Source organism: Daucus carota, chromosome 2 (assembly GCF_001625215.2).
Source record: "Daucus carota subsp. sativus chromosome 2, DH1 v3.0, whole genome shotgun sequence".
Classification (NCBI taxonomy): domain Eukaryota; kingdom Viridiplantae; phylum Streptophyta; class Magnoliopsida; order Apiales; family Apiaceae; genus Daucus; species Daucus carota.
The window spans coordinates 53,903,956-53,920,220 of NC_030382.2; the positions used below are offsets into that span (position 1 = coordinate 53,903,956).

At 35.4% G+C, this 16,265-nt stretch overlaps 3 protein-coding genes across 3 annotated transcripts; all 3 read right to left on the reverse strand.

Moving 5' to 3' along the window:
- Positions 1-2,009: 2,009 nt before the first annotated feature.
- LOC108208361 (GDSL esterase/lipase At1g28580) lies at positions 2,010-4,224 on the reverse strand. Its single transcript, XM_017378892.2, has 5 exons — positions 3,745-4,224; positions 3,304-3,537; positions 3,003-3,151; positions 2,633-2,912; positions 2,010-2,316 (listed from the first exon to the last, which is right to left on the reverse strand). Exons 1-5 carry the CDS (start codon positions 4,034-4,036, stop codon positions 2,090-2,092), a joined length of 1,182 nt encoding a protein of 393 aa, XP_017234381.1. The 5' UTR covers positions 4,037-4,224; the 3' UTR covers positions 2,010-2,089.
- Positions 4,225-4,639: 415 nt separating this feature from the next.
- LOC108206839 (GDSL esterase/lipase At1g28590) lies at positions 4,640-7,390 on the reverse strand. Its single transcript, XM_017377254.2, has 5 exons — positions 7,078-7,390; positions 6,295-6,516; positions 5,549-5,697; positions 5,183-5,462; positions 4,640-5,083 (listed from the first exon to the last, which is right to left on the reverse strand). Exons 1-5 carry the CDS (start codon positions 7,364-7,366, stop codon positions 4,854-4,856), a joined length of 1,170 nt encoding a protein of 389 aa, XP_017232743.1. The 5' UTR covers positions 7,367-7,390; the 3' UTR covers positions 4,640-4,853.
- Positions 7,391-9,860: 2,470 nt separating this feature from the next.
- On the reverse strand, positions 9,861-14,539 carry LOC108209732 (pyruvate decarboxylase 1). The gene is made up of 7 exons (XM_017380798.2): positions 13,803-14,539; positions 12,948-13,111; positions 12,008-12,569; positions 11,663-11,751; positions 11,382-11,499; positions 10,884-11,072; positions 9,861-10,166 (listed from the first exon to the last, which is right to left on the reverse strand). The coding sequence occupies exons 1-7, from the start codon at positions 14,262-14,264 to the stop codon at positions 9,996-9,998; spliced, it is 1,755 nt and encodes a 584-aa protein (XP_017236287.1). The 5' UTR covers positions 14,265-14,539; the 3' UTR covers positions 9,861-9,995.
- Between the last annotated feature and the right edge of the window lie 1,726 nt (positions 14,540-16,265).

A 16,265-nucleotide genomic window follows, 5' to 3' on the forward strand; every position in this document is an offset into this window, starting at 1 on the left:
TTAGGAAGCCCGTCTCCTGTTCCCCGATTTTGTTGCATCTATTTAATTTATAAAATATATAAAATAAAATTATATATAAAATTTAAATATAAAATATATCAAAAAATGTAACCATGCGTAGCGGGCAAAAAATACTAGTCCATATATGGATAAAAACTAACTCCATTAATTATTTTTTTTTTTTTTTTGACAAAATGCAAATTCATTCCATTAAATTAAAACAAATATAGTCGGGACAACTCCCCAACTAACAATGCAATCAGGTTGATAAACAATAAAACGAGCTAAACAAATAGCCGCATTGTTTCCAGACTGCTTAACAAACTGAATCCAAAGATTCTTGAAATTGAAAATGAATACAAAGGCTTCTCGAGTAATCCAGCCTACATCAATCCCGAAAATGGTAGTTTCACAATTGACCTTCACAATAGTTCTATGGCTGTTGCGGTGTTCAAACGACTCAGTTGTAAAAACTAAGCAATGAGGAATAAGGGTCCTCGAATAATGAACAACTATAATTTGTGAAAGGTGAGCACATGCGATCGCCACCGTTCCAAGCATACCCCAGCTATCTACATGCCGGAAGCCAGCTATATACATGCCGAAAGTATTAATGATGCGATAAGCCAGATCTCCCAAAACTCCATCACAATCATTCTCATTGATAACACAGAACGACATATCAACGCAGAATCACCCAAGAATGGGGTACTAAATCAACACACGCCAAAAGGCGAGACGGGAAAACACAATCGGATCTTTGATTTCAAAAGATCTTTATTCAGAAAACAATCAAGCCCAAACTCAAATCCGAAAACAGATCCGAGAATAAAACTCGATTGGAATCTTCGAGGTTTAAGCAACACTCGATTTTATTGAAAAACAAAAAACTAGTAAATAGTGGAGAAGATGGGAGAGCGAAAATGATTTGGTGGATGAAGAGGATGAAGGTGAAGAATGGAGAAGTGACGGCTAGTTTTGGGAGTCGACTCTCAAAACCCTAATCATTTAAGTTTAATTTTTAGATATAACTCCATTAATTATTTAATTCTACTTATATACAGGCTGTCGAGCTGAGGCATGACAGTTGGCATGTGCACAGCTGTCAAAGGTGGCCGATGTGACTGTGGTGTATATAGTCCGGTAATTAATTTATAATTTTCCACGTGGATGGTACTTTTAACACAGGTGACGTGTGTAATTTTATTTGGTAAAATATTGCATGAGATTATAGTTATTTTTTTTTTTCGATTATGTTTTGATAGATGGAATAAACATACTTATCAGTTATCATGACTATAATAAAATTGTTGAATTGCCTTCTTTATTATGTGTGCATGCAAGATCTACTTTATAAATATACAATATATGAAATTTGATACTATTAGAGCATCTCCAACCATCTAAAGCCCTTGGCTAAAAGGTGAGTTGGCATACTTAAAATAAAAAAATTTAGCCAACAGTTTCAAAAACTCAACTCCAACCATGCTCAGCTGTTGTCTATAAATTTAGCCAACCTCCTATGGATGGCTAAACTTGTCGAACCTCTGCAGGTCTGTAAGAAAATCTGTAGAAAAATTTTACATCATTTATTACCATATTGAACTGATATATTCTATTTTAACAATTTAAATATTAATAACATACTATTTTTAAATTATAGCCAACCAATATAGCCAGTACCGTTGAAGCAAAATGTCTTACAGGTTCAACAAATTTTACATAATGTCTTGCAGGTCCAATTTAGCCAACGATTATAGCCAACGCCGTTGGAGATGCTCTTATGTGTTTGTTTCAATTCAATTACTTTATAACCTTCTATTTGTGAAAAAATTATTATAAAAAGTTGTTAGTACATGTAGTACGTAAATTATATATAGAACTTGGATATACTATAAACCACAATGTATCTGAACAGTAAAAAAAGAAATTTCAGTTAATCAAGGATTATGCAAAATATGTCAAAGACTTGGAAAGCCCAACGTATCACAAACAAAATATTGATGAAACTAAGGTAGTTTTATGCACCGAGTAATGCTGCTAGAATTATTAAAGATGGAAGTATTTTACAAGTTACCTATTGAAAACCTTAAACTGTACATAATGTCTTAAAGGGTGGAATCATGAACGGGCCTTTAATTAAACGTTGGAAGATGAACTTATATGTGGCTTCCGTCAAGTGTAAACCGTCCCAGTTAACATAAAACGAAGGATTCGGACAAGCAGTTGCCGGCGCTTTCCCACACTCCACATTCGAGTTGTAATGATACACTCCCGTCCCCCCACAACATGCTCTTAGTGCTCCATTACTGAATCCTGCATGCCAACATCATATTTTACTTGTTTTTTGAGCTACCGGGGCAGATCCAGCAGAGTTTCGAGATTTAAGCACTCCGACCCAAATAAATAAAAATTTAGTAATAAAATTAAAATTATATATATATAAGCACCATCCTAAAAAAAAAGTTTAGCTAGTAACAGGTTGATATGTGTGGCATTATATTTGACATTGAGAATTATCAATATTTGAGATTTTTTTAAATCATAATTAACTGGATCCGCTCTGCCCGGAATTTAAAGTATGTGAATATAGAGTAATTTGATCATGTGCATGTGTGCATAGAGCTTATACCAAGTTTAACTGGACTGAGATACAGTGGCATAACAGCATTGTAATAATCCGCGTAGATGATTTTGGCTTGGGGATGACGTTCTTGGATCCTTTTCAACTCGGTCTGGAGCAATTTGTTATGGTTCTCAGCAAACTGGTTTAACCAAGTAAGGCAACCAGTCTTTGGGTCATAGTCTTGCTGAGATGAATTACTCATATAATGTGTTAACAAAGCTGCTGAGCATCCAATTGGTAAGTCCCCTGGGACTACTATCGACTTGGCCCCTAATTCTAGTAGTTCCTGCATACAATACACCGATTCCAGACATTAAAATACATACTGATATTGGTCTGCTGTTGAAATGTGCTTTGCTCGGAAACTGATACTTACCGTAACAGCTGAGGCAATCCGGCCAACAACATTCGGTACAAATGTTTGCACTAACTCTTTGCTTGCTCCAGCAAGCAAAGCATGGTTATAATCGTTGCCTCCAATTTCTCCCATGAATATTACACTTCTTTTGAATAGTTCTTCACAACCTGAAGCACATCAATCGCGTTTAAAGCAGTAAACTGGTGAATTTACCTAACAGCACTTTCTAATTATATAACTTGTGTTAATTGACAAAAATTTGAAGTAGAACTAAAATGCATGCATTTGTGTACATGTTTAGAAAGCAGCCTATTTTTACCTGAAGCTGTGTGGCAGAGAGATGGCAAGACTTCCTTAAACCAACCCAACTGAGTCCCTAAAGGAAAATTCTGTACTTTCGTCATATTGACACCTCTTTGTTCAAAAAATTTGTTATCCATGGCCGTTGCTCCCGCCACTGCAAAATTTACCCCGGACGAAAAAATATTTGCAGAGCTCCTGTGATACTTGCTGCCTATATAGGGTGCTACCAATGGAACTTCAAGATACTGAGCTGCACATACATCACATGGATTAATTACTTAATTCAGGGTGATTCGAGTGACAATTGTTTAGGAATTTACTTCGTGATTTAATGAGACAAACAATTCAACTAAGTATTTTTCCAAGAACAAAAGAATTATACGGTTTAGCTAACAAGTGACAATCCGATCGATCTCTGACATATGCATAAGACAGATAAGTAACAAAAGAAACGCACCGAGGAAGTCTATGATGAGGCGACCATTGGAGAATCGGCCAGTCGGGGTATGGAAGTAAGTTTCTCCATAAGGTGGTACTGCAAAATGGGGAGGAATGTTTGAAGTTGAGAGATGCAGAAGATTTCCCGTGTCAGCCAACGAGTCCCCGAAGCTAATAATCGAGTTTAAGCGTTTACATGGAGATGCAAGTACTGCGAAATACGTGTTTGGAGATGATGGTGCTATGAAAAGCATGTGAAAGACAAGTAGGTTCAATGTGTTTAGGCGGGAGGGCGAAGAAAAAGAATCCATTGAAACAGGTAGAAATGGATTAGTGAATAGGTTGGTGAATGCGCTCTTGTAATTTCTAAGATTGCTTATGAATTAATAATAATAACACTAATAATCTCCTGTTGAGCGTATCATCGAGCCTCAACCTGTTACATTCAAACGTAATTAGCTGAACAGAACTTCCAGATACAAACGCTCACTTGTCAGTTCAACCTGATATATGTTACAGTAGCTTTTATAACAATAGTTTTGTTAGTTCAACCTCTTATTCTTAAGAAGCTGACATTCTTTGTGTGGGCATACAAAGATGCACATGTTATCGGGGGAAAATGAATTCTTTTACTCGTTTTTTAATTTTTGAAAAAATCCTCTTGCTTTTCTCTCAAATGTGTTTTTATATGACAATACAAATATAATAAAAACATCTTTGTTGTCGCAAAAATTATCTCAAACCTGTACAAAAATATTCTTTTTATCTGGTTTTTCTTTCTGAAGGAGTTGTTTAAAATTTTAAGATGGTATAATCCGGTGAAATATATATATAAACAGATTAGATGGTGACTTCGCAAAGTCATTAGTCTTTAGTGAGCAGCTCATACGAGGAATCGCGCAATATGTTGGACAGAATTAAAGATATTGTCTACCGGATCTATATAACAGTATATTGTTCATTACACTGCAGAGCTTGGATATACTTTACTGATGTTATGTGTCCCATATGAGCATTTCTGCAGCTTAGTACCAGGCAGCTGAGGTTGTTATATGTTAATTTAACGCATGAGCAATCCCTTAATTCATTCAAGATTTGGCATACAGCATTCAAACTTACTGACTAAATTTATGAAACTTTACATAATGTCTTAAAGGCCGGGACTGTGTATCGCCCTCTAAATAAACGTTCAAAAATGAACTTATATGCCGCTTCCGTCAAGTGTAAGCCATCCCAGTTAACATTGAGGGAAGGGTTCTCACAGACAGTTGACGGCGGATAACCACACTCCACAGAGGAGTTCTGATTATATGGTCCATTCCCTCCACAGCATGCTCTTAGTGCTCCATTACTGAATCCTGCCAACAACATATCATACGTATTAATATGAACTATTGGGACTATATACTGTGTGCATAATAAAAATATGATTACGTCTGAGTCTACTGAGCTTGTACCATATTTTTTTGGATTAAGGAATAATGGCCTTGCAGCATTGTAATAATCCGCGTACATAATGTTGGCATGAGGATGAAGTTCCTGAATTTTATTCAACTCGTTCCGAAGCATTTTGTTATGGTACTCAGCAAACTTGTTTAACCAAATAAGACAGCCAGTCTTTGGGTCATAGTCTTGCTTGGATGAGTTAGCCATAAAATGTGTCAAATAAGCTGCTGAGCATCCAATTGGTAAATTTCCCGGAACTACTAATGACCTGGCCCCCAACTTTACCAAAACCTGCATCCCATACACAGATGTCACACATACAGAAACACACAGGCATAAAATTTTGAGTCGTGCATTGCTCGGATTCTGATACTTACAGTAACTGCCGAGGCAATCTGGCCAACAACAGATGGTACAAATGTTCTTACAACGTCTTTGCTTATTCCAGCAAGCAGAGCATGGTTATAATCATTGCCTCCGATTTCTCCCACGAGTACAACACTTCTTTTGTACAGTTTGTCGCAATCTGCATCAAATCGATTGCGTTTCAAATTACTTATCAATAATTTGAAAACTATTTCTAACAAACTAATTAGGCAGTTTCATCAAAGAGAACATGTGCAGAAAACGAATTAAAAAAAAAAAAAAAAAAAGGAAGCAAAATGTACACATCAAAGAGTGCAAGAGATCTTATAGACAGAGCAATGACAGAGACACTTCTAGTTGTATAATAATAACTACAGATTGCAACAGACTTGGCTGAAATAAATAAAATTATTGCAAATTTAATATTGCATTCAGAATTATGTCGTGGACAACTGGGGACTGTACGATAGTGTTGTATATTTGTTTATTCTCTTTCACGACATCAAGACGATCGATCTCGTTCGTAAAATATTTAACACAGTATATCCATGTGCGTTCTGAAACAGTGATTTGAAATAATGGGCAGCCCATTATGCACGCCGACCACTGAGAGAGTAATGCCAACGACGTATTCGTTTTTCTAACAAGTGTACCTAACAAAATGTTCCCACTAGACCATTTCTAATTATGCAAATCTAACAAACATACGTTTCTGCAGATGCTTAGGACATGTGTAAATGAGGCAAATCTATGTTACCTGAGACTGTTTGGCAGAGAGATGGCAAGAGGTGCTTGAACCAGCCCAATTGCGTCTCTAGAGAAATGTTTTTTACCATAATATGGACACCTTTTTCTTCGAAAGATTTCTTATTCATGGCCGTTGCTCCAGCCACCGCGAAATTCACTCCGGATGAGAAGTTATTTCTCTTGTTCTTGGTGCCTATGTACGGCGGTATCAGTGGAATTCTAAGATACTGAGCTGCATTCACATAAGACTATATGTTACTTCAGTTGTGTACACAGTATTACAGTAAGCGTAAACCAGCAAAATAATTCTTAACGACAGAACTTGTAACAACAATTCTAAAACGAAAGTAAGTTTGCGGTTTGGTTAACAATTAGTCTTATTCATAGTTATAAAAAGATAAAATCGAAATTAATTGCCTGATATATTGTTTAAAAAAAATTCAAAAATTTATCGAAACAAAAATATACTTAGTAAATTGATGAAATATTCTATGCAAAATAATCAAAATAAAATAAAGCGAAGATTTATAAAAGACCGATTTTTATTTTTGTCTGCGATTCTATACAATTAAATAATCTTATTTTTTCGCGGCAAAAAAAAATCTTATTTTTCTAAATCGAGCCAACTATTTTCAGAAAAATACATATTCAAATTACAAACCAGAAAATTTACTTAATATTAAGAAACTATTACGAAATATGAAAATCATTCCCGAAATAAAATTCTTATTATCATTGAATAAGGTGGACCAAACTGGTCCCATAAGATTCGTAATTAACAAAATGCACGCACCTAGGAAGTCGATGATGAGGCGGCCATTGGAGCATCGACCAGTGGCCGTATGAAAGTAAGTTTCTCCATAGGGTGGTAATGCAAAATGGGGAGGCTTGTTCGAAGATGAAAGATGCAGAAGATTTCCGGTGTCAGCCATCGAGTCACCGAAGCTTATAATTGAGTTAAAACGTTTACATGATGATACAAGAGCCGTAGCATTTGCGTCGGAAACTAATGAAATTATTACAAGGATAATCGAGATAAGTAGACTACTTGTGTTTACGCAAGGAGGAGAAGAAGAAGCCATAAGGAGAATGAAGAGGTTGGGGAATGCGCTCTGGCCATTATATAAGACATGGCTTTGTCTGCCTAACGTAACGACAGCAGGCCCATGTTGACCATTTTTAATTTTTCATCAATTTAGTGATGTATTTAATCAAGATTTGAAAGAAAATATCTTTATTTATGAGATTCAGATATATTTAATTGGGATATTAAAAAGTATCAAAATCTTGAAGTATTTAATGAAATTTGATGTATATTATTAAATCTGGTAATATTCGATTATGATTTTAAATTATGTTAAAAAAAATTGAATACATTCAATTGTGATTATTTAAAATTATTAAAATATGATGATATTCAAAAGTTGATGGATTTTTTTGAATTTCATAAAAATGATTGATTTTGTGAGATTTTTTAATATTTTTAACCCCTTTTGAAATTTTGTACTCAGAATTTTAAACATTTCATTGAACTCTGCAATATTTTATCTGAAATCCACATATAATTCATTAAAACTCATAAATTACATTTAATTCATTAAAATTTTAAAAATCACTCCCTATGTCTTTCTCATTTCTTTACAGTTACTATTTTGATATGTCCCTCTCATTTCTTCACGTTATTATAAATAGTAAGTTTTTCCCATTATTACCTCCACTATCTTCCCCTACTATCTCATACAGTATTTAACAATAAAAACTACTATTACACCCACTACTTTCCTCCACTATCTCAAATCTATTATTAAATATCGATAGATACCACCACTTTACCCATCTTTCATCTAACTTTATTCATTTTTTTTACATTGTCTTGGTGTCGATGTCCATCTCCAAGGTAAAGAATTAAGAATTGAGGGGTACGGAGGGAGTACATACTTTCATCATCACATCAAGCAATAAAGGATAATCCTTTGGCATCCTAGTGACAAGCATATCTGCATAGTAGTACCACTGTAATCCGCGTAAAAACACTAGTAGTCGGTTAGGTGATATATCATCATGTGTGGTTTATATTGTAGCCACCAATGGTGTTTTTGCGGCAATATAAATGATACCGCGTAATACATGAAAAGTGGTCAAACTAGTCTGAAAGAAGGAGCGCGCCTGGGTTTTTTAAAATCTTAGCTTTACACCGGAGTTTATTTAGAAGAGAAAGCAAGTGAATGTAAGTAAAAATTGCTTTCACTTGCATTCCACTTTTGACGTGAAAATTTTAGAGTGAAACTATGCTATATTTGCACTCATTTTCACTTATTTTCGTCTCTTTAAAAAACTCGAGAGCACCAATAGAAATGAAAGTTAAATAATTTTACTTATTTTTCATTTGTTTTTCTCCCTGTTTAAAACTTGGGAGCAGGCGTTAACGTTTCTTTCTTTTTAAAAAATCAGTCAAGAACGAGGTGAAGATGTTTACCGTGGTTTTGAAGCTCCGCACTTGCTTCTTTGGAAGATCTGTACGTTAATTCAGGTATTTTAAGCGTGGAATATATTTATTTTATTTTTTTCTTTGGTGTTGTTTTACATGTTTTAAACTTGTTTCGACTGTTTTTCAAATTTTTTGATTAAAATTATTTCCAGCAAAGGATATAAAAATATTGTCCCAGGTTATATTTGGAAAATGTAAATATGTTATATAACCAGTCCCATGAGAGTATGAGTGGCCTCATTTATTATTTTGTTAATTTGTTAGTAATACTATGGAGTATTCTTAAATCTTAAGTAGTATTTTCCCTAAAGAAAATAGTAATAAAATATTTGTTATTTACTAAATAATAAATAAGAATTTATTTTGACTAAGATAATATCAGGTAAGTATTCCTATCATAAAAAATTTTGAATTATAAAATTCAAAACATCATATCATAAAATTTTTTGAATTATAATTTTGATTATCGATTCAAATTCGCAAACTTGAAATAAACAAGGGAGCAGACTAGGAGGGGATGTTTTTGAGTTCCTCTGGCTGCCCAAACCACCCCGTTATGTGAGTAGTATATTAAAAAAGTCAGACTAAAATGCCAATTTTACTAGCATTTCTAGTGTTAACCCATGCCCAAAAGCAGAAAAGAATTTCCAACTTAAATTCAATTACTTTTATCAAGAAAGTCTTTGTTAGTTGTTACCGACACTCTTGATCCAGAGTCTTACTCTCAGTCTTGTTAGTATGAAGCCTCTTGTCACTAAATCTCTACCTATCAGAGAAAGAAAAAAGAAAGCATCCTAAGTGATGCTGGATATTTGGGCAGAGAACTAAAGCTAAATTCAATTCAAAAACTCCATTATGCAGCAATGTAAAGCACTTACATTGTTGTGAGTTCATTCAGGATTTTTCCAAAGAAGATATCTTCACCTCAAAAAGTTAACAGCCTAATATATTCTTGAAGACAGATTATGACAGACTGAATGTCTTATTAATAGTTTTAACTTCGTTTAAGAGGTGATTCAGGATTCTTTTAAGGAAGATTATTTGACCTCGGACTCTTAACAGCCTAATGTACGTGTACTGAAGACAGATTAGGACGACTGAATTTTATGATTAATAGTTTGTTAGACTACATTTATTATAGTTCCTTTGCAAAAAAAACATCAGAAAGCAAGACTCAGGATACAGACTTCTAGAGTCAGTTATATCACATGGGATTGACAAGTTTATTGAGGATTTGGAGGGCGACTATTTGCAGCAGAAACTCGGGATCCCCATTCAAGAAGTTCTTTGCTTGTATCGTCTTTGTGCACAAGCACTTCAATGAAGCATAATGAATCCTTTTGTTCTCCTGTTGCTGTTGCAATTGCTTCCATTAGTTCATCTTCGGTGCGTACCTATATTTCCCGACATGCATCTGGTTAGTATACTAAAGGAAACCTAATTACTGAACCAATTTTTCTTCCCACATAACCGAATACATGCATCAATGGAATCTGCAGAAAATGCCTCTATCTAAGAGTCCAGAAACTGCAATCAATCAAGGGATTATAGCTTTTCAACTAACCTACATATATATTCTTGGTTTTTTAAAAACATAAAGCCCTAAATTAGCTGAGCATGGTCAATTCAAGTTTAAGAAAGTACCATAACCTGCAAACCTTGCCAAACTACTAGACATTTAAGGGTCTAGCTCACAACTTTTTAGTCGTCTATATGTTTATATTTTCATTTACTTGAATGAACATAGACTTTAAGATCACTAGGCAGATGCAATGCATAATTTATTTATTGATGACTCCTGATAATTATATTACTGTAAATCTTTGACACTAACATTAGTCTAGTATTGGTACATGACACTTGACATGTATGATTTATGCTGTACCATCACAACAGGCCAACAGTTATAATCCAAGAAGTGAAGAGTCTTTCATCTAATGATCATATCCTATTTACCAATCATATTCGAAGGTTATTTGGCAGAAAGTATGCAACATGAAATATATATACATATTAATCAGGTTAACCTTGGCAGCATTTTAATCAGGTTTACGTTCAGTATGTTAAACTTTTAATCCAATATATAGAAAGTCTTTCATACTACTGCTAACCTTGGTAGTCCAGCATTTGCCTTCACCATTGTGAATAGCATCAACTAGTCCAGTATAGTTCCAGTTCTTGATCACATTGTATGGACCGTCATGAATCTCTACTTCGATTGTGTATCCTCCATTGTTGATCAGAAATATAATGGTACGTTGACCACATCGAATCATTGTTGAGATATCCTGAGCAGTTACCTGGAGCAATGCAACTAATTGTTGTTCATGATGTTCTATTGTGTGGTTATAATTTACTTCATCTACTGTTCCCAATTTTACATTCATAAATATGTCAAAACCTTATAAACAAATATTAATCGTGAATGCAGGTCCTCTTTTGCTTATAACTTCTGTAGAAGAATATTGAATGAATCATTCAGATACAGTCATCATATACATCTTTGACACAAGAGATTGCTTATTTTAAAAAAAATAAAATAAAAATGACGAAGATATTGCAGATAGTTTCTTGAACCGTGATAAACTAAAACTAGCATTATCGCTTACCTGGAAACTTCCATCACCAATGAAGGCAATCACACGCTTGTCTTTCGCAGCCTGGGCATAGCCAAGGGTGGCACCTACTGACCAACCAATAGACCCATACTGCATCTGGAATTCGTACCTGATTAATAAAGTTCCAAAAAAAAATGAATATAGACTAATGGGAGAATGACATGATACTAATATTGGAAATCTAAAGAATACAACATGAATATAGACTGATGAGACATAATACTGATATTAAAAATCTAAAGAATACATTATCACTGGAATGTGTTGCTTACCCACAATTTTCAGGAAGACGGAGCTTTTGGCAATTAAACCACGAATCCCCTGTCTCTGCAATCACTGCAGTATCTCCACTTAGCATTGCCTATAAATATACTAGTTTTAGTTTCTAAACAAAAAGTTATAGTATCGCACTATAGCTGGATGAAAACTTAATTATCAAAACAAGCATTGTCTAAAAAAATATATTATAATCAAAACTGCAGACATATATTATGTTACACTCATGGCAGATAAATTATGTGTCTGCAGTCCAAATCCTAATTATCTTTCCAAAAAGCATGATGGAATCAACAACATGTGCCTTAGAATATCGTGAAACTTCAGGAAACTAATTTTACCTGAATGTGCTTGAAGAGTATGTTGACCCTAAGAGGCTCACTGTTTTCACGCTTCAGGGCAACACCTGGAGGTACATAGATACGACGGTAATTGTCCATTGCTGTACTGTTCTTCTTCAACTTCTTAGCCAGTGCAGTTAAGAAATCTGCCATGAAAACCCAACCCAAGGAAGGACCGTTGCCAATAGTTACACGATTTGGCTGCACTATGATGGATTTCTCTTTTTTAATGAGTAACGAGTACCCAACTGAGCTGTAATCATTAAAGATAGGACCAACAAACACATAGGCATCAGCAGATTCCACTATCTCCCCCACAAAACTGGTACTAACAGCACCCCAATATGTCCCAATGAAGTGCGGATGCTGCTCTGGAACCAAGCCCTTAGCTGAGGGCATGATAGCTATTGGATACCCGCTAGCATTGGCAAACTCCTCGAAGGCCTTTTGTGCCTTTCCAACCCTTAGCTTGGGTCCTCCCACGATGACAGGCTTCACAGCCTTATTTAAAAGCTCAGCTGTTGCTTCCACTGCGGCTTCTAAGCCTAATTGATTGCTGACCCTGAAATTAAAAAAAAAAAAAGACTGGCCTTCTGTAAATACGAGAGAAAGGACTAGAAGTTGAATTTGATAGTTAACAACATATGAGAAGATTAGAGATTGAGACTATCCTGTCAATGAGAGTAAATGATTACTGAAAGTGCATTATAAACATTTTGTTCAGAGGTGATACACACTGTTAACGAAAATTGGATAGCACCATAAGAATGTCTGACAGACATTACAAGCTTTGCTCTCATTAATCATACTAGCTTTCTAACTTCATTTTCTAAGATCATCATCTAGTACAAATTTTATGTTACGCACTATCAAAACAGCACGGAGCAATAATAATAAAATAAAATCCTATGTTAGTAGTAAAAAGTGATGGAGCACTTACTTTGGTGCAATGCAATATGGAACTGGGTCTATAGAAAATGTTGGGTGAGGAATTCCAGGCAAATTGCAGCTTATGCTGATATACACAGGTTTGCTCTCCTTCAGAGCAGTCGATATTGCATTATCAATCAGCTCGTGGGCATCTTCCAAGTTGTTAACCACTGCCTGTGGCATCCAGCATCAACAAATCGTTCTTAATACCAATTATCTACCAAACAACTAAAGTCACAATTACAATATAAACAAGTAGCAAACATTCATAGCAAAAAGTAACAAATTTCTTTATTTTAAAGTTCCTTTACCCAAATTATGTCACATTACATAATTGAATTTCGGTAGAGTTATTCTCTCAATCAGAATAAAATTCCAAATTAGCATGTCTACAAAAATTCGACCATTTTAGCTTTGTTACCACTACTCTTGTCAAGAACTCCTGTTGGAGTACTCTTGTCGAGAATCCTGAAACTCGTCACTCAAGCATAAATATGGACCCCGGAATTATGATCAAAGCCCACAAATATATAAATATTTATAAAATCGTTCGGAATCTGTGAATTCCTTTACCAACATTCCAATAGAGTCCAATTAAATTCATGTAACAAAGTATTATAGACTAGGAGCGTATTTGAAAGTTGACCATTTTAGATAAAATAACACAATATATTTTACTCCTATATTGCTACTTAAATTTTGAAAATTAATGAGGGTGATGTAAAATCCAGTGATAAATAGTAATCTATGCTAGATTTCAGATTCGATAATTAAAAATAAATTCTCAGAATAATTCCAACTTAATAGCATACGAGGTTTTCTCCAAAATAAGTGTACGTGTCATCACGCATGAAATGAAGCTGACCTGAGCACAAGTGACAGTCTGAAAACAACGAAGCTCCTGACTGAAATCAGGCAACCCAATAGTATGATGAAGTATTCTGTTAGTCCCATAATCATTCGAGTTGGGCCCACCAACGATACAAATCACCGGCAAATTCTCACTATAAGCTCCGGCGATCGCGTTCAAGACACTTAGCCCACCAACGGTGAATGTCACAACACAAGCTCCCACGCCTTTCGCGCGTGCGTATCCGTCTGCAGCATAGCCGGCGTTGAGCTCGTTGCAGCAGCCCACCAGATTGAGCTCCGGCTCGTTGATGAGATGGTCTAGTAAAGTTAAGTTGAAGTCACCGGGGACTGAGAAGACGTCTTTCACGCCGATTTGGACGAGGCGGCGAGCTATGTGGCGCCCCAGAGTTCCGGTGAATTTGCCGGTGGTGATCGGCGCCGGCGATGTTGCGCCTACTTGATTTGCGGAATCCATTGGGTTATTCTTTGACCCTTTTTGATGAATTTAAATGGGGTGTGGATGAATTTTTGAAGTTGTTTGTAATAATTGAAGTAGTGATTTTGGACAAAGGTGGTGTTATATAGTGTGTCAGTCGAATTGTTTTTTGGTAATAGGCGGTTTATTAACACTGTGGGTTTTGTATTTGGGTTGGGATAAAACTCAGATACAACCTGCACAGCTGGTTTTGGACAATCTTGTTTTGAATTGTCCAAGTATTTTTTTGAAATGTCCAAGTATGATTAGTCTTTAGTTTTAACTTTCTAAATATTTTATCGGATTTAACTACTGTTGCATGATCACAAAGTGGTTGGGTTAAATGTGTTGGCTTACTAATTGGCCACTTTAGATGGTTCTTTTTAAGGGTTGCCTAAAATTTGCATGTCCAATTGTTGAAAACCGGAGGCTCTTTCAGTTTTGTGTATAGTGGTTTTTCCACATGTACATTAAAAAAAAAGAACGAAGGTGAGAACAAATGCCTTCTCTTTTAAAAATTTCAGGTTGCACTATGTTCTGTGTGAACCTAGGGCATTACTCCCTCCGTACCAGACCAATATGGGACGCGGCACGAAATATATGACTGAGGTAATTTTCTACTCATCAAATATATTTGAATAAGTTGGATTTTTATTTTGTTAAATATACCCTTCTGTTTTTTATTAATTTGACGCTTTGACTTTTGGCACACACTTATAAGTTTTTTGACCGGATAGTTAAAAATATTACTTTTTTAATTTTTTTCTTAGTAAAAGTTTTAATTCACAAAAAAAATCAATCGAAAATAATATTTTTAACTATCTGGTTAAATCACTTAAAACTGTGTGGCAAAAGTCAAAACGTCCAATAATAAAAAACAGAGGGTGTATTTAATTTGTGAGAAAATTGAGACACTTAAAGCTGTAATTCGAGTCGGGCGGCTCGCGAGCTCCCCCGACTCGAACTCGTTTAAGTGGGCTCGGCTCGACTCGTTAAAACCGGCTCGTTTAGCTAAACGAGCCGGCTCGACTCGACTCTTGAAATTAACCGAATCGAGTTCGGGCAAAGATTTAGGCTCGATTAGTTAATCAAGCCGGCTCGGCTCGACTCGATTAAATTTGGCTCGAATTAGACTCGACTCGAAACTCGTCCGGCTCGGCTCAAATTACAGCCCTAACACTTATTTTGGAATAATATGACCATATATGTAAGGTTGTCCTGCAAAAGGTAAAATCCATAATTAAGTCAATTTAAGTACTCCCTCCGTCCCACCCATTTCTTTACACTTTCCCTTTTGGGGTGTCCCATCCAATTCTTTACATTTCAAAACTTACCAAAAATAGTCAATGGGTCCCGCTATTTCTCCACTTTTCTTTCCTTTTCACACTACTTTTACTCCACTATCTTCTTTTTATACATTAAAAATCAATGGGTCCCACCACTTTACCCACTTTTCTTCCTCTTTTTCACTATTTTATACATATTTCTTAACCTCCGTGCCCAACCCATTCGATAAGAAATGGGTGGGACGGAGGGAGTATCTTGTTAGGCCTACAAATATTTAAAAGATTGATAAATTTATCATATTTAATTAATATAAACAACATTTTGGACAGAAAAAATGAAGACGACTAGAAAACGAAGGAGTGTCTGAGCTATGAGAGCATCTCCAAGAGGCTCTTCATTTAGGCTCCTAACTTGAGATTTGAAGAGGGAGAGGAAAAATGTTGCTCCAAGAGACTCTTAAGTGGCTCTTAAATCTTAAGAGCCTCTTCTTTCTCTCTCCTCTCTCCTCAAAGTTAAGAGCCACCACATGGCTCCTAACTTATTTTTTTACAATAAAAAAATCTTTCCTTTCAATTCACCTCCATCTTTCACTCTCTTTTGTTGTAGTGGAGCCCAATATATGAATAAAATATGAAATAGAGAAGAGATGCAGAGAGTATTGTTGGAGTTTACACTCTTAACTTTGTTCTAAATTGCTAAGAGCCACATTTTTTA